The 26,888-nt window shown below is 38.8% G+C and overlaps 1 protein-coding gene across 2 annotated transcripts; it reads right to left on the reverse strand.

The window, feature by feature from the left end:
* Positions 1-1,139: 1,139 nt before the first annotated feature.
* Positions 1,140-26,250, reverse strand: kcnip1b (Kv channel interacting protein 1 b). 2 transcript variants are annotated; one of them, XM_033633460.2, is made up of 8 exons: positions 26,008-26,250; positions 6,913-7,037; positions 5,753-5,822; positions 5,585-5,655; positions 5,361-5,468; positions 5,128-5,232; positions 4,646-4,708; positions 1,140-3,481 (listed from the first exon to the last, which is right to left on the reverse strand). In XM_033633460.2, exons 1-8 carry the CDS (start codon positions 26,093-26,095, stop codon positions 3,434-3,436), a joined length of 678 nt encoding a protein of 225 aa, XP_033489351.1. In that variant the 5' UTR covers positions 26,096-26,250; the 3' UTR covers positions 1,140-3,433. The 2 variants fall into 2 exon arrangements, with proteins under 2 accessions (XP_033489351.1, XP_033489368.1); XM_033633477.2 differs by lacking the exon at positions 26,008-26,250 and adding an exon at positions 12,695-12,996.
* Positions 26,251-26,888: the final 638 nt, after the last annotated feature.

The following is a 26,888-nucleotide window of genomic DNA, read 5'->3' on the forward strand; positions in this document are numbered from 1 at the left end:
ATCGTTGTGTGCAGCCACCGCGAGCCAAATGGGTTGGAGTCTGGGTACTGAGAAGGCCATGAATGGATGCATGAAAACTGCCCACAGCTAAACAGCACAGAGGCTTTACTAATCAGTCCACACTGTGTGACCGAAGCACCCAAACACCAGCTGGGTTCACTTTGACACAAACGTAGGAGTCATATATAATTCTGACCTTACATTTAAAGGTCAGGGAAGTTATGCAAGCTTGTTTATGTAAAGAAATATCTCCAATATAAAATATTTTCTGCTCTTCAGTGACATGGAGAAGGTCATTCATGCTTTTTTTTTTTTCTAGATTTCACTATTGCAGATCAGTGGTGATCTGGCTTTTTCTGTCAGAGCTCCTGAACTCTGCAATGCACTTCATGTTGAGATTTGATTATCAACATCTTTATTCACTTTTAAAAAACATTAAAAAACATATTTGTTGAAAGGATAGGATTTTTATGAAGTCCCAATGTTATGTGTCTGTGTGCATGCGTGTGGTGAAGCGGCAACGCAGCCGTGTGTGTATAAAAATATTCATGCCTGTGTGGGTGTATGCATGTACAGCATATGTTTATGCACAGTTATTATCAGCTTGTTTTCCCACTCTACTGTTTAGTGTATTGTTATTAATGATTGTGATATTCTATTGTAATAATATTTTTTTTCACTTTTGCTTAATTTATCTGCTTTTATTTTCCTGTGATGCACACTGTAACATCGGTTTTAAAAAGGGCTCTATTTTTATTATCATAATAATATTGGAATAGAATAGAACGCTTTTATTGTCATTGTACAAAGAATATACATCTGCTTTATCTGATCAGCTCCCAACTAGTTAATACAATAAGCACACAAATAAAGGCAACATAATCATCCTTAAAATTGGGATTACTTAATAGAGTATTGCACTAAGAAGTAGTGGATTGCACTATTTAATAAATAGCAAATTATTCTCATTGTTCTTATTATTGCTATATGATTCACATCATTTTCATACACATCAAACCACTCAGTGACTCCTTATGCTCCGAATGGAGACAGATGCTTTAGAGGACAAACATTATTTCTCCATTTGTTTACACACACACACACACACACACACACACTTAAAGTAAAACACCACTCAGTTTTTTAAGAATTCACATATTTATTCTTATGGCTTAGAATTAATTTTCTGTTTGTGAGATTTAATAACTGAACTGTCCAAACCAACATACCAGAGACCAGAGGCCGTGATGTCACACTGACGTACCACACAGCAAAGAGCTGCTCCACTGACTGCAAAAAGAACGGTGATGAATATTTCAGTGCTACTATATCCCAGTGAGTTTTCTATTATGGTGATGCTTTCAAACACTGACTCACAGAAAACCATCAGCAGGCAATTGCAGGAGTCAGTCACCCTTCTGTCTGCGGCTACACATCAGTGTGACATCACAGATTTGGTTTGGATGAGGGAGACAGATGTTCACTAATACAGATGGGGCTGTCCTCAGTGTCATCAAATATCACATTCTAAAGCTGACATTCAGTGGTATTTCCCTGCAAGGTTAGAAACTAACTCATATCAGGTTTTCATTAGAATGGCCCAGCAAGTATCTGCAGCCTCGTCGCCAGAGGACAATGTCGGCACCGTGCATTCTTACAAACCAATAATACATTACATTTGCATATCTTATACCATAAGTACCATATCAAACTTTCTAATGTCACATTAATACACAAGTTGATTTTGTCATCAGTGGACGGAGGGTGTAGTGGTTGGGCAAGATGCCTGCCACGCTGCAAATCACTACAGTCCACTGTTTGAGACCAACAAACAGTAAGTCACTGCTGTGCTTTAGGCACCAAATGTGGGTCGTTAAGCAACGTAGATGTTTTTGGCTGTACCTGTTCTTGAAACCAGTTTTCAGCTCCGAAACATGGGTAGTTTTTCAGAACTGTCACTGCAACTTTTTAGCCAAAAAAGATGGGCCTTTTTTTTTTTACCCATGCCTGTTTTTCCAACGGCTTTTCAGTCCCCCAATGTAGGTGTGATTTAGGAACCTGTCACTTTGTTTCCAGTGGCTTTTTTAACACCCAAATGTGGGTGTTTTTTTAAGGAATCCATGGCTGTTTTCCAGCAGGGACAGTGCAACAAAAAATGCTTTGTACCAAGACACTGCTGTGTTTTCCTGCCTAAACCCTAACCATGTTAACCACGGGTTGTTGAAACATAAAATTTCGAGGTGTCCACTACATAATAATGTACAAATGTAGTGTATGTGGTTTGCAGAAACATACAATGCCAACATTTTTCTAGTGACTGGGTTGCCATTTGATTGTTTCTCAGATCAGAATCAGCTTTATTGGACAATGCACATACAAGGAATCTGACTCAGTTATAGGTTTATAATTTCTTGTATATTAACATACCAATGAGCGAAATCAATACATTTGTACCATACAAATATTTTCCCATCATTATTGTTGCCATCTCCAAGTTAAACCTTGATCATCTGTGCAAATAAAGATATTGGTTTGACGTTCACAAGCCTCTTCCTGATTAATTACTCAACATCTTTGTTTTGTGGGCACTTCATCATGAAATCCAAAATTTATACACATTTGTCACGATTTCTGTCTTTACAGTTAGGACAAACACCGATTTGACCACAAGATGCAAAGCAGCAGGTGAAAATATAAAGGAATAATTCAATTTCTTCTTTCCTTTCACTAAAACCTAAGTTCCAACATAGACAGAAGGACGGGCACACACACACACACACATACACACCATTTCAGACCCATTAAATGTATCGTCTAGTCTTTGACTTTCTACTGTAAGCTTCAGACAGACTCCTAACAACAAGCATCAGACAGACTCAGCAGGTAAGCGACAGCCAGGTCAACACAAAAGTACAGGGATCACTGCAGCAGTGATGCATGAGATAAATATAGAAGTCTTTATGGCCAAAATTCCATAACAAATTTGACAAATGTTTGGAGATAAGTCAAAACCTCTTGCAAAAGCATGCAATTATATTTTGGCAAAGGAGAACGTCTTTTGGCAAAAAACAAACAAAAATAGTTTTGCTGGTTGAACAATAGCTCTTCGCTGGTCGGCAGCAGCTTTGTAATGTAGGAGCATCTTTAACAGGTCAATCTTCAAGACAGGACTGAGAGCGATGTCTTCTGCGTCCAAGTCTGTCACATTGGTCACTTTGTATTGTGTGGGAAAATTGCAGGAAGGCTAACAGCATTCCAGTCCAGTCCCTTCTTTCAAGTCATTGTGGGGGAATCTGACTGTATCCAGACCACAGCTGGATGAGATGGGAAGAGGAGGAGAGACTGGATGTATTGCACATATGCATCCACACACACGCACTCACACCAAGCCCTCGTAATTTCCATGTCTTTGTCTCCATTGTGTCCTCTTGTCCTACATCACGTTTTCAAACAGCTGCATGGATCTCATCATCATTTCATCCTGCGCAGAGACAAAACAAGTAATCAGGGCAGAATGATGCAATTACCTAGCAATGTACTGAAGCCCTGTATATAGAAATATATAGGCTGTTTATGCTGCCGTGAAGACAGCAGTCTCCAGATATAACATCAGTTTTTCACACATTTAATGGGACATGAGTTTCAAGTGTTTCAAAACGCTGGAGTCTATATATTTTTTATTGTTCTCTTTTTTATGATATACTGTACGTATATTATTTTCTTGCTAATCTAAGCTTGAAGGTCTACCACATCTAATGGTCTTCATTGTGGTTGACAGCTCCAAAACCTTTGATGAACCTTTGTAGTTCCTTTAAATGTTACATATTGTTTCCCAAAGGTCAAGAATGAAATTCCCTGCTCAAATTTTAAATGTATTTTACATTACATTATAGTATTTTTATACAGTATTTTTTTAAGTATATTAAAAATAATTATAATTCTACTTTTACTTAAAAGTTAAAATAACCTATATTGCAAAAAATAACCTATATTGTTTCGTCTCCAACATTACACAACACAAACTCACTGTAATGGTCGTAACTCTACAGAGGAGAATTTCGTATGTGCCTGGTTGTGCCCTACAAATGGCATAAAATCGGTGTTGCTTCTGCTTTGCTTTAATACGTGTGTTTGTGGCTGCAGCCGTTGTCAGTTTACATTATTTATACAACTCTGCCTTAGTAATGTTTTATTCTACTGCTGATTCACTAACAAGTGCCAGGTAATTTAATTTGTGTGGCTTAATATTTCTTGTTGCACCCACTGCGGTGCCCATAACATTTTCATTCATTGTTGTTTATTCTGTTTAATTGCCTGAGTTTAGTCCTTTTTCTTGTTAGTTCTTATGAAGCTCCACCGAGGAATGCAGTTGTTTAATTGATAATCATTTGTGTGTACAGGCTGCAAAGTCAATCTTTCATTTAGTAAGTAGGCTAAGTAAATTTGTTATTATTTAAAAGAACATTACTTTTTCTTGAGTAAAGTATTCTAGTACTCGATCCATCCATGCAAATATGTGAGTAACAGTAGGTAAATTTATGCATGTTATATATTCTTTTCACAAGCTGACAACATATGGTAAAATGTTTTCATATACTTTTTACATATAAAGAAATAGACAGCTCAGATGTATGAAAATACATACCTCCTGGCAGGCTACAATAAACTCCTCTAAGGTCACCACTCCATCTTTGTTTTTATCCATTTTCTGTAGGAAGAAATATAACATAACTTGAATCAGTATCAAGTAGAAGCAAATCTACAATAATTTTGTTGTGGAAATGTACTCAGTGTGAGCTCATGATGCAACAACTTCACGCACGAAAACTGCAGGAAACCGTTCATACCAGGCAATATAACACAATATGGACAGTTTAAAAAAAGACTGAGAAAAAAATATGGACCTCAGGAACTGGGATTGCTAACAATATAAAACTTTATAAACCTTATCTGAAAACTTGAAGTATATGTGAAGTGTCTTAGTAAAACCAGAGAGGTTCATTTGGGAAGCTACTGGAGTATGATGAGAGACATTAAGAGTCACATTGTGTTCCCTCATGCTGTGCAAACACAATGGTTTTAAAATCACCTGTCACTGTAAAATGTTGGCTTTTCAATGAACCTAACCTGAAAAAAGGCGTCCACATGCTGCTGAGGGACGTCTCCCGTTAGTGCAGGGTAGGTGTATTTGCCCATCATGTCATAAATGGCCCTCACAATCTCAGTCATTTCCTGAAAGAAGGGAAGATTCTTATCATGGTGAGACATTAGAGACATCAGATGACACACTAAACACTTAACGTGATCTCATCCCTTTGGCAGAGGCCCACGCTGTGTACACAGCGACAACACAGTCTCACCTCTCTGTTTATGTAGCCATCTCTGTTAATGTCATAAAGGTGAAACGTCCACTCAAGCTTTTCTGTCAGTGTTCCTCGCAGCAGTATAGACAAACCCATTACAAAGTCCTGACAGCAGAGGAAGATAAGTACAAACTTAAATAATGAAAGTGTTCTAGAACAGGGAAGTAAAGAAATTAGTAATATTTTTACACAAAATGCAAATACAGTGGAGGATGACTCACCTTAAACTTAATGGAGCCATTGTTTGTAGTGTCAAATGCATTGAAAAGATAATGTGCATACATGCTCGCATCTGCAACAGAAAAAAATCAAAGTGTAAGGTCTCCTGGAAGGTCTTCTCAGAAAGCTTTAACGAGGAATAGAAGAAATTCAAAAGCATTGCACTTTACCTCCGTGGGGGAAGAACTGTGCGTAAATGTGTTTGAATGTTTCCTCATTTACCACACCGCTTGGACATTCCTGTGGAAAGAAAAATATGAATGAAGTTTACTCTACTCTAACCCTAACCCTAACCCTGACATCCTGTTTGTTCACCAGAACTGTGCAGTCATGTGACCCTAATCATATTTGTCTCTGGGAAAATCTTAAGAAGCGTCCAAGCAAAGGAGTGGGTGCTCCAGAGAATAAAAGAAACTTGGCATGATGAAGGATTAAAGTAAAAAAGAGCATTGCTGGGGGTGGGGGAGATGCAGCAAACTCACCTACAGGCATATGTTGTAAGCACATGTCAACAGTGTTCATGTAATGACTCTCACTGTCAGAGGGGGGAGGCAAAAGTCTTGCACTCCCGCTTTAAAGACGGTTCCACAAAGAAACATTGCTGATGAATTTTTGGCTTGATTATGGCTCTACGTTGGTCAACCCCTTTGGTCCAGCCTGAGATATTTCAACAATTAATGGATAGATTGCATGTTGTACAGACAGGCATTGTCCACAGAGGATAAACCTTAATGACTTTGGTAATCCCCTGACGTTTATCAAGTGCCACCAGCAGGTCAAATTGTCCAATTAGGTTATAATCAAAGGCAAAACTAAGAACATTCACTTCAGTCTCAGCTGTTTTTTGCTAATTTATTTTATGCATGTTGACATGCTTAAATTAGCATTTAATGCTTGATTTATGTTTGATGCCTTTCCAAGGGCCCGGAGTGTATGCATGGTCATAGTGATGTCACACTATCAAACACACACCTTTGCGGGAGTCATGTGGGGATAGTTTTGCCGGTCAGTGCACATATAACATTTTCTAACATAGCTGGGGGGAGAAAATGGAGAAATCGTGCTGTAGATGTGAGTCTCCATTTCACTGACCCCTACAGTTTGGAAGAATATCAGTTTGCTGTGACGAGAAACCCACTTGCATGGCTGTAGTCTAATAGTCTTTTCAAATAATGAGAACAATCTGACAATTTGCATGGCTAGATAACAGCGGGGACATTTTTTTTTTAATTAGGGTGATTTAATCTTTAGAGTTTGAATTATCTATAAAGCATTATGCTCTGTATGTATCAAAGTAATCTAATAATAAAATCAGAAAGTGTGTGATTACATTCTTGAAACCACGATAGAGGATCTGCAGCTCCTGCTTGGTGAAGTTAGTCTGGGCTTCCAACTGATCAAGACCCTCTGGCCTGTGACACACCATCGTCATCTCGAGCTCATCGTCTGTTTTATCTACAGGGGAGGGAGAGAGAGAGAGAGAGAGAGAGAGAGAGAGAGAGAATATATTTATTACACAGAATCATGTCAAAGCAAACCCTGTCTAACATGTGCTCTTCCCAATTTTTAGAGATGTGAAAACTGTAATACATAGAAAAGAGACAAGTCAGCGACGCATAAGAAAGTCAAGTCGGCAAGAAACATATCAAAAATCTGATTAGGCGGCAGAAAAGAGCGCTCACGGGGGAAGCAAGTGAAGCAGCAGAAAAATAAGGCAGAAAGAGGCTCACATAGAGGTAAAAAGAAAGAAAGAAATGAGCTTGAGAAGAACTACATGTCCTTGCCAAATAGATTTCCCCTTAGGACTGTAGTCATTTTATTAATGGCAACATGGCGCTCAGTATCGGCTGCTGTGGAGATAGATGGCGGTTAATGATGTGAAGAGTTCTGATTCTGCTCTGGGCAAGTCTTGCCAATACGTCACTACTAAGACTGTCTCCAGCCACAGGGCAATGCTAACATCCCAACATCTGGTAGTGGACACAATCCACACAACAATGAATTCTCAAACATGAGCAAACATCCAAGAGCTCTCTGGAGGTCTTTATTGCATTCACTGGCAGAAACTTGAAGCAATGTAATCTAAAGTAGGCTGATCCAACACATCTGCAGCATTATATTAGGGTGGCAGGACAGCATATTTACACATGGGTTGTGTCTGTAACTTGGTTACTTTTATATCCCAACTGGTCTGTGTAATATAAGCAATATTATAAGCAATTAAGTTTTTATTATTTGTTATATCCTTGGATGAATTATTTTAACACAAAAATCAAAACCTCATTAAATCCTGGCAAATTCCACAATGAAAGCAACCAAATTAATGCCCCTGACAAACATGGATGCACCAACAAACAAGCTTTGTAACTGTGTCAGCATTATTGGCTCAGCTAGCTCTTAAGAAAAGGAGATTAAAATTAATATCATATGCCTGCTTTTTGGACTGCGGCGATGACTCATTCATTTCAACCCATTCAGAAGTGGTGTCAAGATTAATCTTCACTGCTGAAACTGTATCTAGTATCATGCATCATCGGCCAGAGGCAATCTTAATTTGAATTTCATATCAAATATCCTGTTGGTCCTCAGCTTTTAAGCCATTCCCAGAGGCAGAGTGTATGCAGTGATAAGTGCTGAAAGTAACCTCTAATTAGCCGCATTTGTTTCTTTCCACAAGAATAATTGCTTCTACTTTATTCTTCGAATTAATCTTCATTTGGATCCTGTTTTTTATTTATTAGATTGTGGTTTCAATCCATGCAAAAAGGTCTCAACCATAAGTGTGTTAATTGAGATCATGCAGTTTTTTTTACATGCAGTATTCATAAAGCTTACCTATTATAGGGGATCTATTATGCTTCTTTGTATTATGTTTATATAGACTTTATAGTGTTACGATAATGGATGTTCCTCTTATATGTGTCCAAAGTTTTAAATAATGAGGTAAACGTATGTAAAAATAACCCCTGTGAGAGTAAACCTCAGGTTTCCCACCATGCTGGGTTACAGTATGACATCATGGTGTGCTGGATTTCTTTATATGGTCATCTGCCCCAAGCACGCCACTGCAGATACACTCATGTACACTGATACATGAAGCTACAAGCTAATGTCAGGGAAACATGTAATCTTGGTTGCTGATGTTGCTGATGTTGTAAACCTCTCCCTGATTTCGGATCATATTCCTGTTGGAACACCTGTGGCTGTTTTTAAAAAATTTTATAGGGGATTTTTCACAGTAGAAAGTACCACAAATCTTTGTTACAGTCATTCCTTGGCTGCAAGTTATCAACTGCTAACACACATGTAGCTACATGTCAGAAATGTCATGTAATGTCAGGAAAACATATAACTTGTCTACTAATGTTGTACATTTCCCCCCAATTTATATACATATTTAAAAGCATTTATTGTGCATTCATTGGTGATTTTTTAAGCCCTATTTCTTTAAGGTTTTAGTGAATGCTGAACTGGGGATTTTCAATGCATGTCATACTTTATATAATATATGATTTATATAATATAGTTCTCAGCTGAACATACAGTAGGCTATGTACTGCATGTGTGTATGTTCCATCAATCTGCCTCAGCTCCTGTTGCAATCTCCTTGACTCTTGTTGTCATGGGGATAGACAGGATTAATGCGAACAGTGATGTGTAGGCTATACTGGATCAACTGATCATTATTTGTGCATGCATCTTCTCTGTGAGTAAAAGTCACTCATCATTAGACAAATAAACGACGGAGACATTGTTTTGCTACGCCTGTTATTTCTGCCTGGGTGAATTTGCTCTCCTGCAAATGCGATGGTGTGATCAGAAAAAGATTTAATGAAATGAGGGTGAGAAAAGGAAACAGGTAGAGGTGTTGATTAGAGGAGGGAGGAGACGTGGTGAAACGGGAATAGAGAAAAAAAAAGAGGAGGTGGCAGAGTGAAGAAAAAGGTGACAGAAAGAGAACACATGGCAGAATGGGATCACACAATATGTTTAGAGGACATAAAGAGACAAATGGGACTTAGTGTAAGACAGAAAGTGAGCTTGATCTTGGAAGCATGGTAAGGAAAGGGACACATTACTCTGACAAGACTCAGGCACAGAAATGCTGCAGACTCTCGAGCAACATTCCCAGTGTTGATGCTTATATGCAGTGCAGGAGTCATGATTTAAATGCTGCAGCAGCTGCACAGGCACATGTTCATCAGCATGCACTGGGATGGAAGTGATACATGATGAAGTGATGGAGATAATTATAGGTGTGTGTCAGATGGTGATGTTATAGACAAACCGCAGCTCTGTTTTACTGTTAATGCTAACTGCTGCAACAGCTTCAGGCCAACAATGTTTACACACACAACAATTACAGTGAGTGGTTGTTCAGGACTGTGCACAACAGGTAGGGTTCAGTGTGCTTTGTAAAGGCCTAGCCCAAGTGTTAACAAAGCCAAAATGTTTTACTAGTAGGCATCTCACATTTCCAAACTGTATGAGGTATTTGAATCTTTGTCACCTGACCTTGAAGCTATAGTTGGTAACTTATGTAAAAAATAACTTTTTGTTGTATTTGAAATTGTCACCATAGCCTGACAGTGGTGCATGACACAGATGATCTTTGAAAAAATCATGCTCCTCTCTCTCCTCCTGCTGCTGCTTCTAGTAGCATTTGCAAGAATCCAACCAGAGCTGCGGGGCCTCTAACGCAGCTGTCATTCTTGTCAATCACTGCTCATGAACTGCATTCAAACAGGGCAGCGCTGATCAAATCCTAAGCATGAGTCAGTTACTGCAGTACCTGTATCTCACCTATTCTGTTATCAAAAACATATTTTCTTGAATCGTTTGCTGTAAAATGAGAATGTTTGCTCAGGCCGGTGGGCAGTGCTTGGTTTTTGCATGACTGTTTTCTACCAGGTCCCAAACTTTCTCATTTTACAGTCAACCAGTGCACTAAAATATGTTTCTGAAAACATCGGAGGTGAGAAATAGACAATTCAGTAACAAAATGTTTTACTTACTTTTTTATTTACTTGAAGTAGAGTTGCAAGCCGCAGCTTTAAAGTAATAGTCTGACATTTTGAGACATGCTTTGTCACCTTCTTTCCAAAAGATAGATAAGTAGATTAATATCACTGTAAGACATGAGAATGACACCAGTGTTGTCTTATTCTCTGCTAGAAAAGGCAAGCGTATTTCCTAAATCATCAAATTATACCTTTATTTCTAACAAAAATTAGATTATTTAAAAATGACATCAATTACTTTCTGTTTTCTTTTAACATAATATATATATATATATATATATATATATATGTATATATATATATATATATATATATATATATTACATTGGTGTCATGAAATGACAGCAGCTATTGCTTCAAATCTTCAGTCTGTGCAGTTGGGATGATACAATTTAATCGCTGATTGTGTTAAAAAACTCTAACCATGGTCAATTTTCATTACCGGAATTACTGTATGTATCACATCCAGCAGCACTCACAGAGACTGCTGGGCGACTAACAATAAAAGAGACTCTACAATACTGCATACATACCATGTCTAAAAACAAACAAATGCATAAAACTTAATCGAGGAGTGGAATATTTCATATTGAAAGGTATGACATGGCTGCTTTCTGTGAATATTGTTTGTGTGATTTTCATTATAAAGTATTTTGACTAAAACAGATGTGTGTCCTATATGTGATGCAACAGAAATATTTGTTTCTCAATAAAAGCATTGTGAGCATATTTTGATGATTATTGAATCACAGTTATTTTTACCAGGATATTTGTGACATAGAATTTTTATATTGTCACACTGTTGACAGATAGAATGGCTGGTACACAAACAGCAAATCCCCCAGGCATAAATATCAGGCATCTTTTACAAAAAAAAAAAAAAAAGATTTTTTTTTTCATATATAGCCTACAGCACACTATGTGCTGTGGTCTACAATACAAGATTGTATTAGTTTTCTGACGTTGACTTATTTTTATTTGTACACTGTGTTGACCTACCTCTCTGCCCTGTTCCTTGTGCTACTGTGATACTTATTTTCCCTCCTGGGGATCAATAAAGTCTTATCGTGTCTCATCTTATCTCATATACCTCTGCACAGCTGCCGACGCAAGACAAACTTTAATGGAGCTTCAAAAAACAGGATGACCTCTGTGCATTCGTCCTCATTTTGCTCAAAGGCTTTTGAAAGGCTTTTATCACAACGCATGACTCTCATCAGTGAAAAAACAAACAGCAAGTGCCACCTTCGTCTCGTGGGTTGCTGTCTACTGTCAGAGAGTAATTGCTTTGTTTGCCCAGTTCATCTATTTTATCTCTGTTTCATGCTGCTATAAATTCATCATTCATTCCTGGCTGAGTATCGTTCACACTCTCCTCTTATGCCCCTACAACCCAGTCTCCATGACAACGAGGATCTCAAGCATAAGGCCAGGGGGAGGTATGATATGTGAGCTGCATGTTAAATCATATGCTCTCTCCTGAACCCTCTCCCCTCACTCTTTCACTTACTCACATTCAGTGGCCATCCACATGAAACACACATATACTCATCGAGTCAGGGGCAGTGATTTGACTCTAGTTATTTTCAAGGGCATCCTAATTCATGGCGTAGTGTAATATCTCCATCTCACATTTTTTATGGCTTGATCTCACACAAGTCTGCTGCCACTTCTTTGAAATTCTAAATTTCCATTTAAAAGATAGCTATTCTTATTTTCTGTTATTTCAGATTTTGTATATAAAAATGCATTAATCCACTGGTTTATAAACTTGTCTATGTCATTTGATTACATGTAAATAACATTTGGTAAATGCATTAGCCGCTCTATTTTTGCTGTTTTCTGAGTGACTCCCTTCTTTAATAATTTATAATCACTCTACAGAAATATGGTGAACATATAAATATCATTGTTTTTTATAAATGTGCATGCATGCATCATGTAGAAAACAACACGGAGCACATATTTTGAGTTAAAATAATGATGTGATTGCTTTCTTTCTGTGTGTTATTTGGCTCTGCTCACTCTCAGTTTAGTCGAGCTTTCTGTTGCTCTGCTATCTCCATCTTATACTGACTAATGTTGACGTACCTCTGGATGGTCTCCTCTGCTTGGTTTGCATGGTCAAAGTGCCCACCACTGCACCCATGTTGTCACCGTGGTAACCAGCCTGGTCAAACAACCCAGAGTAATAGTCCTCTTTTTAGTTCACGGTTTTGTCAGCCTGTCGTTCTGATCTTCCTCCACAGCTCTGAATCTTTAACGGGCTTTGCTCCTGTTGATCCCTCTCACTGCTTTAAGATCTGTTACAGAGTGGTCGAGTCTCTTCTTTAAGCTGATTCTCTTGGATTTCTGATTTCTCTCTCCAAACACACACACACACACACACACACACAAGCTGCTCCTGCCTTTCTGCGCCACTCCCTCCGTTCTGTGCCGGATTCTACTCATCTGTCAGCCTTTCCCCCCTATTTCTAGCTCCCTGCCTCCTCATGCCCTCATGTTGTTGTGGAGTGCTGGCAACTGATGCAGTGCTCAATAATAACACTACTGACAAGTGAATGGTAGCAGGTGAAGGACACGCATTTGCTGACAGACCCCTGGTCTTTACAGGCATTACACTTTAGATGTTATATATATATTAACAGTTTATCTTCTAATTTGTTACTAATTCTTCCCTTTACTTACCTAACACATATGCAGTACATGCACACATACACACACACACACACACACAGCTCAACGGTAATGGATGACCGCAGTCTGATACCACTTTGAATTAGTACTCTGCTCCCCAACCCATGGAGATGAGCATGTAGATATATGTCAGCTGGGGAGCCCACCTTTGTGTGTATTTCTGTGTTAATTCACAACACTAACATGGACAGACGTTTTCCTCTCTCGTCTTCTGACACAGAGGGCAACAGAGATTTTGTAATTTCTTTTACTGCAGTACAAACAAGAACATTAGAGTGTTTAATGGTGTCAATTAATATTCATGCAGCAGCTCCAATTCAAGAAAATGAGACTGTGTGCATTGGGGTAGGAGCGAGTGAGTAATGTTTATTTCCCTACAAGTGCTGAACATTAAAAATCAAACTGGGTTGATGGAAGGAGAAGTAAGTGTTTATTATACAATAAGTGCTGTTGCTGCTTAAACAATGTCATGCATTGTGGTAAAAGCAGCAAACGATTAAAAATATTTCCCAGTCCAATCCTATATCGCCAGAAAAAAGGTTGGTATTGTACATTTTTGCAAACCATGGATATGTTGCATTTGCATCTATTACATAGCAGATATGCTGAAGCAATGCTGTGGTTAACTTATATTCAAGTTCAGGCACAAAAACAATTTGGTTATGGTTAGAAAAAAATGTTTTGGCTTAAATACCCAGTTTGGGGGGCACAATCCTCACTGGAAACACAGTGATTTCCCAAAATAACTACTTTTCGGGAAACACAACAATTTGCTAAAATATGCCAATGTTTGGGGGCTGGAAAGCTGCTGGAAAAACAGTTACTGGTTGCAACAAAACATCCATGTTTGGGGGGCTGAAAAGCCGTAGGAAACACAGTAACAGGTCACTAAAAGACATCCACATTTGGAGTCTAAAAAGCCACAGGAAATACAGTGACAGTTTGCCATAATATGCCCATGTTTGGTGGCTGAAAGGCTGCTGGAAAATTAGCTGCAGTTGTTAAAACACACTCTCATTTGTGGGCTGAAAAGCCACTGGAAAACCAGCTACAGGTTGTTAAAAGACATCCACTTTGGGGACTAAAAAGCCATAGAAAACACAGTGACAGGTCACTAAAAAGTGCCCATGTTATGTGGCTGAAAAGCCACAGGAAAAACAGTTACACGTTGCTAAAAAACACCCATATTTGAGGATCAGAAAGCCACAGGAACCAAAGTGACAATTTGATAAAAATACGCCCTTGTTTGGGGGCTGAAAATCCGCTGGAAAAACATCTACAGACATTAAGACACACCCTCATCTGGGGACTAAAAACGCCACTGGAAAAACAGGTACAGGTTACTAAAAAACACCCACATTTGAAATCTGAAAAGCAACTGGAATAACAGCAACAGATAGAACAGGTTACTTAAAAAACAGTCGTGTTTTGGGACCAAACAGCTTAAGGAAACACAGTGAAGGATCTTCGGTGGCTGAAAAGCCAATGCAATAACAGGAATGAGTCGCTAAAAAACACCCACATTTGGTGGCTGAAAAGCTGCAGAAAACACAGCAATGATTCACTGAAAAACAACAGACTTTGCTGTTGGTGGTCTGGAACAGAGATCTGCTGGCATCTCACCGAGGTGACGTACCATCCACCATCCTCTCCACCTCCCAGTGACAAAGTCAGCTTATATACTATGTCACTTTAGAATGTTGATATGATGTGTATGAAATGTGCAAATGTAACATATTCATGGTTTGCAGAAATGTACAATGCAGACATTTTCATCTGGCAACTGGGCTGCCTGTATGGGATATTACTCTTGTCTAGCTTTGGATTTGATATGTTATCTGACATATTTAAGCAGCGATTCACAGCAGGACTCAGCTGGAAATGATTTATTCTAAAGAAAGACTTTTAAAAAGTGATTGCTTATGTGTGTATTCCATGTTGTAGAACTGAGTGAAGTAAAGAAAATGTAAATGTCTTTTTAAATATTCCACTCACTGCAGACCAGAAATGTAAATGCTCTCTCTGCCTCACTCTGTGTGTGTTTGTGTTGGAGGCGGGGGGGCTTCAGAAAACCTCTCTTGGTTTAAAAAATTCATGGACTGCCATTTTTTCAATGACGTTTCAGCTGTCTTGTTTCTTGAAAGTTGGGTTCCACCTCCTTTTTAAGAGCAGTAAAAAGAGCAAAAGCCAGTACGGTGGCATCAACCCTAACCCTAACCCTCAGGGAAAAAAAATAAAAAGATCCACGATGTATTACATCATGAGTTCAAGAGCCCTAAACTCTGCAGTCTTTTATACATATAATATTCATTCCCTCATAGTTATGTAAGCCTTGAAAACTTGCCTTATCACTGTGTTTGTCCACGCTGTTTGAACAGCAGCGGATGCATGCAGGTCGTTAGTATTTAAATGAAGTGGCGTGTGTTTGTGGGTGTGCGTGCATGCTGTTTGCTAAGCACAGTCCTGTGATTGCCCAGGTGGTGCTGAGGTAAGAAGTTAACATGCACTGATTAATTAAACATAAAGTCATACATAATTCTGATAAATGTACACCTCTCTCACGCTCAGTGTCCTACCCTTTTCATACAGCCCTTTTCCTTTTTGCATTCAAATTTCCTGCATTCAAATACTGTATTAAATAAAAAAGCTACCTCTTCACCTTTACAGATCATGTGACACTCATTGCTTTTCTATCAAACATTTATTACTTTTACTTCATGAAAGCTCAAATGAGACCAGTGAGCATAAATGAAAATTACAAGTGTGTAAACAATCATTCCCCACTTCTCCTACTGAAAATAGATACGAGCCCCCTGACACTCCAACACACACATACAGTACAAACACTCGCAGATGGGGAACTAAGTATTCAGAAAACTATAAGTAACCCGCTGTGATACCCATGACAGATGTTTGCCATCTGGAGCTGCCTTTCTGCACCGTATCATTCTGCACAGTGACACTGCTGCACTGCAGTCTGACCTCATAATCTCCTCATTATTTTTTAAGCAGTTCATGATCTACACAAGTCAGCTCAGCACCATCAACTTCCAACAGGCACGATTCACAACGGTGTTGAAGGTAATTTCGAAAAAAGGTAAATTAATAAATAAATGAAAATGATAATAATCAAGACCAAATGAACATAGTTTGAAGAATGTATAACAGTCAGTCATGAAAAGCTGTTTAACTCATTCCTCACATGGTTTCAGGAAAGCTGATGATACCTGCGACTTGAGTGCCCTCAGTTTGAATTTTCATGTAATGAAATAACACATTTGTCTTTAAGGCTCAATGAATTAAATTTGTGAGAGGAAGGAAAAGCTATGTTAAAAAAAAGCCTCCTTTGATCTGAAATTGCTATCTCTGTTTTGGAATGAGATGGCAGTTTCAGACCTGATGAGTGGTGTCCCAGTCTCGTTATGCAATAGCTCCTATCATTAAATTATGTCGTCTCTGCTGCTCTCTTCTTCACCTCAGCGTTCCCTTTTCACCTGCATTCTCCATAATAGATGGAGTTGTGCTTAAAGAAAGTCATGTCTTTGATGAAGGGAAAAAGGGCTACATGATGAATCAGTGTGTCTGGATGGCTCTACATGAATTGCTGATATACTGTAGATTTGCCAAAATTAATATAGTGCCTCACCATTACCTTTTTGTTGGAATGGCCTGTATTGACAATACGGCCACATTATACATATATAGTGAAAGTGTGATTATAGTAATAAACTTACAAAGTGCAAAACATTTTTTTCCCTTTTTCATATAATTCTAAATTGAAAACCCTAATTTATTTTTGACTGGTGAGGCAAAACAGGCACTTTGAATTAGCATTTGGCAACACTGGTAATTAATTAAAGCTGGGGTAGGCAGTTTAATTTTGGCGTCATTAGGCAAAAATCCCACATTCACTTTTGAGCATATTGTAATTCAAGTAGACTGAGAGAACATTAGACTTCTACACTTCCTCTTGGCTCTGTTTTCAAGCTCTAGCAAATCTAGGTCGTGACCGGAAACTGTGGTCAATCACAGAGAGAGAGCGATCCTATTGGCCGTTCTACAAATGCAGATGGGCGTGCACATCCCTGCAAATGGTGAAAGCCTGATTGAATAGCAGAGAATCTTACAGAGACAGCTGCTATTCCAGCACTGGCAACAAGTGCTTACACTGCAAAGCAACCCAAAAAGGGAAAACGGACCTATCCAAAAGAGTCTGACAATAAATGAAATAGAACAGGTGTCAATATTAGCAAAGTGTTTCAGAGATGGAGAGAATATGTTGACAGTAGTTTAGCCTACTGCTAACTGGAGCTTAGGGCTCACAGCTGTGACATGAAGTTAACACTGATGTAGCTAACTTTAGCTAATGTTTGAGCCTCAGAGTGTCCACCGCCTCCTCCCTGCCGCCACTGACCACCTTGCTGGGAGGAGAGTGGGCTCTGGAGACGGACTGCCACTCAGCTGCTGCAGCAACCGAGGTCCAGCCAGCTCAAACCCCAGCACTAGGGGGTTGCTGCCTATACATGGGGTTTGTGCTGGCCAAACTCGAGCTTCTACAGCGGCTGACCAAAGGGCTGTCTCCTGAGCTGCTGCCCACTGCAATGTAAAAGCACCACTCCCCCAGGGGAGTCCACAGCCGTGGGGAGCAAGGTGGAGAGACATTGGGGTGGCTAGCTAGTTAATTCTTGTCTCATTTGTGTTCTGAAAAACAGAGAGCGAGAGAGAGAGAGCAGAGGGAGGAGGGGCTGAGCAGCGGTCCACTTTAAAATTAAATAAGATTAAACAGATCAATGCTTGCGAAACACTAGGTCAGTGTGTTAAGTGCATGGATATGCCCATAGTCATCTGGTGGGAGGGACTTAGGACAGAGAGGGAATAGCTGCAGAAAAGGGGTGTATTTTCACATTCTGATGTTTTTTTACCTATTCCAAATTTCAGTCCACCACAGCTTCAATCAATTAAGTGAATAGTTAAGAAATTATAAAATTGATTAGCGGCAGCTATAATATTTACCAGGTTTCTTTAATTAGTGATTTGGTTATAAGGAAATTTATTAAAAATGTACTTTTTTTTGTTTTTGTTCTGCATTGAAAATTTTATGTTAAATTATTTTAAATCAAAAAGAAGTTCAGTTAAATTAAATATTACAAAAGTGGGTAGCCTGGAGTAAAAGTCTTGTTATCTTCCACACTGTACATTGCCCTCAAAACAAGACAAACAATCTTTTGAAAAATTATACTACTAGCTCTATTGAATAAGATGGATACACATAGGTAACTGTACACAACAACCAAGGTGTTCCCTCCTGTTTTTGTTATGTTGTGGTGTTACTGTTTAAACAGCAGATGGCAGCAGAGTACAATACTTCCTGATACAGTCAGTGTTCTGGGTCATCATTGCAAGCTCATTTTGCTCTTGATTAAATAATATGAGCAAAAATTAACAGAGTCCCATATCACATGAGCAGGTAGGCTGAACCTATAGTAGCCTACTACAATACACTTCGATCACCCAATCATCACCATACTGTTCACAGCATCAGACACTTGTCCAGATTATGTATGTGAATATCAGATAGTAAAACAATGAGGCTGGAGAGGATTAATGTGGAGAATGAAACACACAGAGGAGGCAACAGATAAAAATAAATCTAGAAGAAGACGGTTACATAAAAGTGTGTAGTGAGGTGATGTAAAAAATTAAAAGCAGAGACACACACTGTCAGCTCCAATCCACTGCATCTACAGCCGCAGGAAAAGTGAAAGAGAATGAGAGGCTGATGGAAGAGACAGACTTTTGGGGAAAAGAGTTCACAAACACAGGGCAATGCTGGGTAATTCTGCCATATGTTTTAGAGCTATGGTAGAAGTACAAGGGCTATAGATCTGAATCTGTCTCGGCAGTGGGGGATGACGGGACTCTTGCTGCAAGGTTATGCACTTAGAGGACACATGTGACTTGTAATAGCGAGGGACAGGTGCAGCATGGGGCCGGATGAGAGGGTTTCTGATGTCAACTACATTGCTACTGTTTCCATGTAGGACTAGAGTCTATATGAGTAATGTGTAGGCTGTTACAGTAAAGGCAAACACATAAAACAAAATCACCATTTTGGTCTAAACATGAATCTTTAAAGCAAGCCCATATAACTGAACAGTGGCTACTGTGGCTGCAAATGACAATAATGGGATAATGATGAATGCTAAACTAATTTTTAGCATTTAACTAAAATGTAAACATCTAACAGTAGCACACAAATTCAGTGAACTGACTCAGTCTGTAATACTGCAGTATTTCCCTCAATATTTCTAAGCTTAGCCGTCATAAGCTACTGGTCTTATTGTGTGGAATAAGGTCTCTCAAAAGTTACATAATCTTCCTTTAACATAAGATGTCGTCAAGGGAGGCATAACAGTTTCAGGGTCATTACATTGGCTGAGTTTATTAAAGTAATATTGCAGCCAGTGAGCTTGGTTGAAATACTTCAACATTCACCTTTTTAATTTTCAGTCATCACTTTTTCCGCATGTTTATACCTAGCTTAGTTTCGTCAAACACATTTCATATGTAAATATTAACACTTGGGTTAGTGTTGACGTTAGTGGCTCAGTGGCTCATATAGCTGCCATTGCTAAATATAAATTACTGTGGCAAAAATGACTAATTTCCAATCTACAGTTCAAATACACTTGTACATTTAAGCCACACACACATTATCAGTCACATCTCAATGAAACCAGGAGCTCTGCATGTATGGATACTTGCTTGATAATGTTGTTTGACTGTCTTTATAGTAAAATTAAAGGGTAACTTTGGTATTTTCCAACCTTTACGATATTTTCCCAAGGTTTTTGTGTCTAAGTGACCAACAGGGACAACACTGGTCCAAAAACTGGTCCAGTTTAAAACAAGACTGCTGCAGCCAGCAGTGGCAAAATTGGCTGCAATGTAATCCTGGAGGGCAATTGAGCATTGTCAATTTACGACCAGTAGAGATACGTGTTTTTGCTACTGAAAGGCTCAGACTGTGATTCTAAGTGTCAAACAACTCATCTTAAGGATCCCTACAGAGACAGACCTTTTGGTTAAAGAGTAAGATCCTTTTTTTTTTTGAACAGAAGCTGCCCTGAAATCACCATTGTAAAACCCACCAGACTGCATTTGAATAAAAAGTAAGTCACATCTAACTGGGTGTATTAAGGGTTTATTTCAACCAAACCTGAAATGGTGATTGTTGAAACAATAAAGAGACAAATATTTTTGCTTCTGTCAACCTTGAATGAAGTGTGTTTTACGATGATAAAATTACTGTTTATTTAAATGGAGTTTGGTTGGTTTGACAATAGTGATTTCAGGTCTGTTTCTGGTTTAACAAAAATGATCGTACTCTTTAACAAAGAGATCGAACTCTATAGGGATCCTTTCCATAAAACACTTAGAATAACAGTCTGAACATGTCAGTGGCAAAAGCAAGCACTTTTAGCAGATGTACAATGACAGTACTCAATTGCTGGCAGGGATTACATTGCAGCCTGTTTCACCACAGCTGGCTGCACTGGTCTTTTCCAGTAATGGACCAAGGTTAAAAATTATTGTTCCAATTTGTCAATTAGAAACAAAAACATGGGTGTAGGGGTTCAAGTTAAAAAAATCCAAAGCTACCCCTTAGGCAGCAGGTGCTTTTTAAGGGAAAAACAGGTAACACAACAGCTATCAGTTTCTCAGTCTTACAGATCACAACAGAACTATTTCTAAAAGCAAAGCTATGTGAAACAAGAGTATTTAGTACAATATACAAAATACATTATCCACTAGGGACTTAAAATAAGTGTCCTTCTGCTTAAGGCTCAGGGTGTAACACCACCCAATCCCAACTCTGACACTGTAGCTTGCAGTGTCTAAAGGTCTGAAAATGAATAAACATGCTGTTGCATTTGTAAGAAGAGCTTTTAAAGGTGAGCAGGCAGAGTTTTATGGTTCATTGGTCACTGTATAAGTGTGTGCAGGCAAATATGCATAACAAACCAAAGCACTGGAGCAACTATACATGTCTGTTGGTGATGAGGGCCTTATATTATTTCACTCTACCTGACATGCTTGCGTGTGTGAAGCTGAAAATGCATGTGTGTGCATAATTTCATGCCTTCTTCCATGCATATGATAGATACGCAAAGCAGGGGATGATGCTCTGAGACATGATTATAAGTGAATCGTGCAGAGGAGGGTTTTTAATTGGAGGGTTTTTAATTTAGTCTCATGTGCTTTAAACCTTTATAACAAGATCAAGTCTTTCAGTTCTCTTAGGTCTCTCTTATTTCTAGCCGAAAGCTTGTGTAGTGTTTTCCATGCTGCATGCCATTGTTTCACATGGCCATTAAATTAAATGACAACATTGCAGTCCCTTGAGTCCCTTTTGGTTTAGAATATACTCAAAATGTGTACTTTGGACAGATTAAAGACACAATTTCTAAACCAAATATAAACTAAATATCAAACACAAATTTGCAAAATGGTGTAATGCACACTGATTGACAGATCTTTTAATACATGGACAACTACTGAATTCAAGACTGATGCTGTTGAAGGTTTGTTTAAATCACTAGATTGGCCTATATTTAGAATTACGTAATGTTGAGATGTGTGTCAAGTGCATGTTTAACAGCTGCTGTATAATAATCTATTTGTCATTTTTGTTTATAGTTAATGAAAAGTCATTTAGAGAATTCTGTACCCCATAGAAAGATTTTAGTTATGTTTTTTTTTTTTAAATTAATGGTCACGATAACAAGAACATATGTATGTGCAATATGGGCTGCAATCTGTTAGTGTGTGTCAGTGTGTACACTCCTTTTACTTGTGTATATGAAAGCTTGGCTATGTTATCACAATGAGAAGCTCATGTTGTGAAATTCACACTTTAAAAGACCAACTGTTGTGCTAAATTAAAAAGCTATCCATATTTTCTCTCACACTATACCAGGCAAAAAATAGATAAACTCAAAACCGTGTGTTTAACTCAGTGACATTCAATTATGGAGTTAAATGAAGACGCGGCCCCTGTTCTGTCCAATGCACAAGCATCTCAACCTTTAACAACATGAGGTCAGTACCTTGTGCTGCAATCAGCAAAGCATAAAAGAACATTTGAGGAGACGCAGCAAACATGTCCAGAGGCATCATGTCAGGGGACAAGATGTTCAATAGAATTCACACTCCAATTTCATCAACTGCTCCTCCTTTGAGGATGCAGAGCGCAATATGACGAAAAACAAAACTCTCAATTTAATAGTTTGTGCACTTTTAACTTAGTTTGTTCTCTAGATTTGATAGTGTTTTTTGGCATGAGACAGTTGCTTTCAGTGCCATCCCAAACAAAGCCAAAAAGTCACTCCTAATTCAAATACACAATAGCTATATAGGTTCACACAGGACACAGTCTAAACGTCAGGCTTTGAGCCCACGCATCTGAAGATCAGCCCCTTACTGTAAAAGTAGGTTTGGAATTGTCCAAATATTTCTGTGTTTCTAACAACTGATAGTCCACAGTCTCTCAGTTCTTAGACACTACAGATATGCGGCGGCATCGCATGACCTAGATTGTCAACCCATGCGGCCATAAGTAGGCTGTATTATTTCTAGAACAGAACGGTAGCTGACAAAGCCAAGACTTTAGAGCACATGGTTTTACTCTCAGCAGGTTTCATTACATTTTATTAAAGTTGTACTTTTTGCATTACACAGTCAAAAACTGTACTATTTATATTAAAGTATTACCATACAAATATACGTCAGATGTTCATGAAGTTAGGCTGATACCAGCAGTGTCTGTTGGACAAAGACATCCCAGGTAATAAGGCATAAGTATTCTGTGAGAGTGTGGTCAGTATGAAGGTAAAACAGAGTACACAATTGGATGGATTTCAGCATATATGAAAAGCAGTGATACTGATGCTCTTGTCAACTGTATAATCATAGTTAGAGGACAGACTATAGACAAAGTCTGAAAAGGATAAAAGATACAAGTTACAGGCTATGAAGTTGTGCTCCTACAAATAGGTTGCTACTTTTTAAAATGAAAAACAAAAGACTGTATGAAATCACTTCCTGGCAGATAGCCTGCACATGATTTAGAGCTAGATAGTATGAGTTCCTTGCTGAAGAATAAGCCTTAAAGAGTACATTTGTATTGGAGGAGACAATTTGTGGAAAAGATGCAAAGACATGAAATTCATTTCCCACAGTGAGAATTTAAATGAAGCATCGTCTGCACCTGCACAAACCATTTGGATATTTTTATACTGCTCTAAATGTGTGTGAATTTAATTCTAAATTTATATCATCTAGAAGTTTTGCAAGTGAAAGCAGATCAGTGAATTATGTCAGTCGTGACTGACTCACAGCCGCACTCTGACTCAGTGACTCAGCATTTGTTTTTGCTGGTGAAAAGTAACTTTCAACCAGAGGATGACGAAGGTCGTGAGGAGGGCAAGAGCCAGGGCTTTTAACAAAAAGATGATGAACACGATCAGGGGTTGACAGTGCATCACAACTGCTGTCTGAAGGTGTGTCTACGAATGACACATCCATGACCTCATCATTCAGCTCTTAAAGGTGTATCAAAGAAGACCATGGCTGCGATCGAATAGTCTTTTTGTCTTAGGAAGGTTCCTCACAGAGAAATGACCCAGACGTATCTAAACAGCAGCCATGATAAGAGCTGGTTGAATTTTCTAAATGCTAAGGAAAGGTGCTGAATTGCTTCCAGTCTTATCTCCTTCAGCATAGGGTACACTGGACAATCCTTTCCCAAAGGAAAGGAGATAATGCCGTCCCACAATTCCTTGTGGCAGCAACTTTTAAAGCAATGCTTTTTCATTCAGTCATTCACAAAAACAAATGATATGCCCATCTTGCATAAATTCAACAACTGTCATTATAAAAATAATTGGGATTCATGTGATAAATATGTGTGGACAGGAGGATAAGCATGAGTAATTCCAACCTTAGTAATGAAGTAATAGTTTTACCAGGATGTCCACGTTTATAAAGCCTGCATGAAACAACAGGATGAGAGGGCATGGGGTGAAGTATCTAAGATGTACTTTTAACAGTCCATCTTCAGAACATTGTAGTTTCACCACAGCAGACCCACGTCAATAACATCCTGTCACATATTTACACAGCCAAGTGCAGTCACATTTTCTTAGCACTGTGGTTGTTTTTTCCTAAGTCCTTATGAATTCTCCTTTACATTTTTCCATGACCTCATGACATTCATTTGCTGCTTCTGCTTTATTTGATTCAGTTTTCTTCAAAAATAAAACGGTAAAAAATATCCAGTATGTCCCAAGAAGAAAGGTAAAAATTGAGCAAAGTTTGAAAATATAAACACAGGCCTGTGTGACAGAAATATCTTGTAATCCCTTGCATTTGTCTTGAGACCTGTCCCACAGGTGAGAACCACAACTTCTCTAATTCTATCTGAGGCATTAGACCTGATGGTTCGATTTAGCTACCATGAGCACAGCACCACACATCATGTTATTCCAGTGTCCAAAACCCCCAAAATGTTCCTATAAATATGTTAAATTTGAACACTGCTGCATTGGCAAATAAGAGTTAATGTTGTATTTATATTTTCTAGGTCCTGAGCTGGAACTCTTGGACTTTCACTTGTAAAGCAATGGCTCAGTGTTTTGCTCAAGGACACTGTGACGGAACACATAGCTCTTGATGAATAGACTTTACCTCAGCTGATGTGGGAACTGAATCCTGACCTTCACTACATGGCTGCTGCAGCAGCTGCATAGAACACATGGAGGCTCACAGAAATACATTAAATTCGAAACAACCTCACAATGTGGTGATGGCCACAAAAGGTCTTAAAATTACATGCTGGCAACACAAAGACACTGCCAATGCAAAGTCAAGTCATTGTTGACGTTGTGAGGTGGTTACAGTTTGGTTAGGTTTAGGGAACAAAATATACTTGAAGTAGATTGTGGTTTGGGCTAAAATAACTAGGGATGTAAGTGATGTAAACTTATGCAATTTGCGTTGTTTTGTAAAGCCTGTGAAGTCAAGTAACTTCCTGAACTTTTGGTTTCAAACATCAGTCTCCTGGTTGAGATGTTTGCTTCATCCATCCACCATCACTCACCTTGCACAGACTTTTGTGCTCTTTATATTTCATTCGTGTGTCCACCACGACAAAAAAAATCCTCATTGACTTTGCATTGGTAGTATTTTCGTGTCGCCAGCATGTAATCTCTAAACATTTCACGCTCATGACACATTGGTTGGTTGGTTGGTTGGTTGTTGATCTCACATTCTATGAGACCAGGCTGAAACATATGAGAGCTCAACGCTGTGCTAATGGAGTCCATTTGTAAAAGAAAGCCAGGTACAGTATAATTCCACTGATAAAAGTTATGAGGCTTGAAGTGAGGGTGTTTTAAACAATTTAATTTGGCGAGAAATCAGTGCCACTAAAATTGTGTTTTAGTACCAATATTGTATGAAAACACTGGATCACACTATTACAACAAGACTGAGATCTGTTTGGTTGTTCACACTAATATGTAGCCGTCTCGCAAAACCACATTGTATCCAATCAAGTACACATGAAAAAATGCATGCATTGTTTAAATGCATATTTGAGTGAAAGATGTACAGTGAGTGCATCTATATTAGAGTAATAACAGTACCTTTTGCGAGGGTTCCTGAGACCAATCTCTGCAGCGACTGGATTAATTTGAGCACCCCCTGTCTGCAGCGGCTGGTACAGCCAGCCATCCTGAGGTTGAGGTAGAGGCAGGGGCAGATGGGGCCGAGGCCCAGAGAAAAACGGTTTCTTCCAATATACTGAAAAAAAAAGCTTGCAAATGTTTTTGCAATGTCCTCTCTAGAGATATTGCTCCAGTGTGGGGAGTGATCCTTATTGCAAAAAAGAATCTGCCTCAGTAGTTTTTGTGATGTGACATCTTAAGGTCCTTTAAGGGGAGCTTTGTGGAGAAAAAAAGTAAGATCTGAGATGAATAACTATTCACCTGCAAAATTCAGCTTGTACTGTAGCTTAAGAACAAAACAATGTATATTATCCTCCACACAGTTACACCTGAGTACCTGTTAATTCACACACTCAGAGAAGCAAACACATACACACACTGTTGTGAAGTTTAGAGGCAGGTAAAGAAATGGTGCTAGAACTGCCAAAAAAAGCCAGATGGGCAGAAATGCTGATCTGAAATAAAAATCCAAACCTCTATGTCAAACTTTTAAAAAAGCAAAGTTGTGTTCCACAGACCAAAATGAGGCAGAAGATAAATAATTGAATGGACTCCAAAAGTAGAACGTGAAGAGCCGTGCACCCGGGGAAGTTCTGTACAAGAAAAAGCAGAGAAGCTGGTCCAATTCTTCTCACCTCCTCTCCGTATCTGTCTGATCACTCTTGTCTTCTCCTTCTCTTTGTCTTGTGGTCTTGTGAGGTAGCAGTTTCTCCTCCAGTGTAGATTTCTGTGTGAGGTTTTCCTCTGAGCTGCAGTGGGAGCCCTGTGGCTGTGGTCTGTGGAGGAGCTCTGCTCTGGTG

Source organism: Epinephelus lanceolatus, chromosome 11, assembly GCF_041903045.1.
Source record: "Epinephelus lanceolatus isolate andai-2023 chromosome 11, ASM4190304v1, whole genome shotgun sequence".
Classification (NCBI taxonomy): domain Eukaryota; kingdom Metazoa; phylum Chordata; class Actinopteri; order Perciformes; family Serranidae; genus Epinephelus; species Epinephelus lanceolatus.

Excerpts from the sequence above, each read along its gene's own strand:
- kcnip1b (XM_033633460.2), bottom strand. The coding sequence starts at position 26,095 with ATGGCTGGCTGTACCAGCCGCTGCAGACAGGGGGTGCTCAAATTAATC. Across the intron at positions 7,038-26,007 it reads CTCAGGAACCCTCGCAAAAG|ATAAAACAGACGATGAGCTC; the intron begins GTACTGTTATTA and ends CCTCCCCTGTAG. Across the intron at positions 5,823-6,912 it reads TCTATCGTGGTTTCAAGAAT|GAATGTCCAAGCGGTGTGGT; the intron begins GTAATCACACAC and ends TTCTTTCCACAG.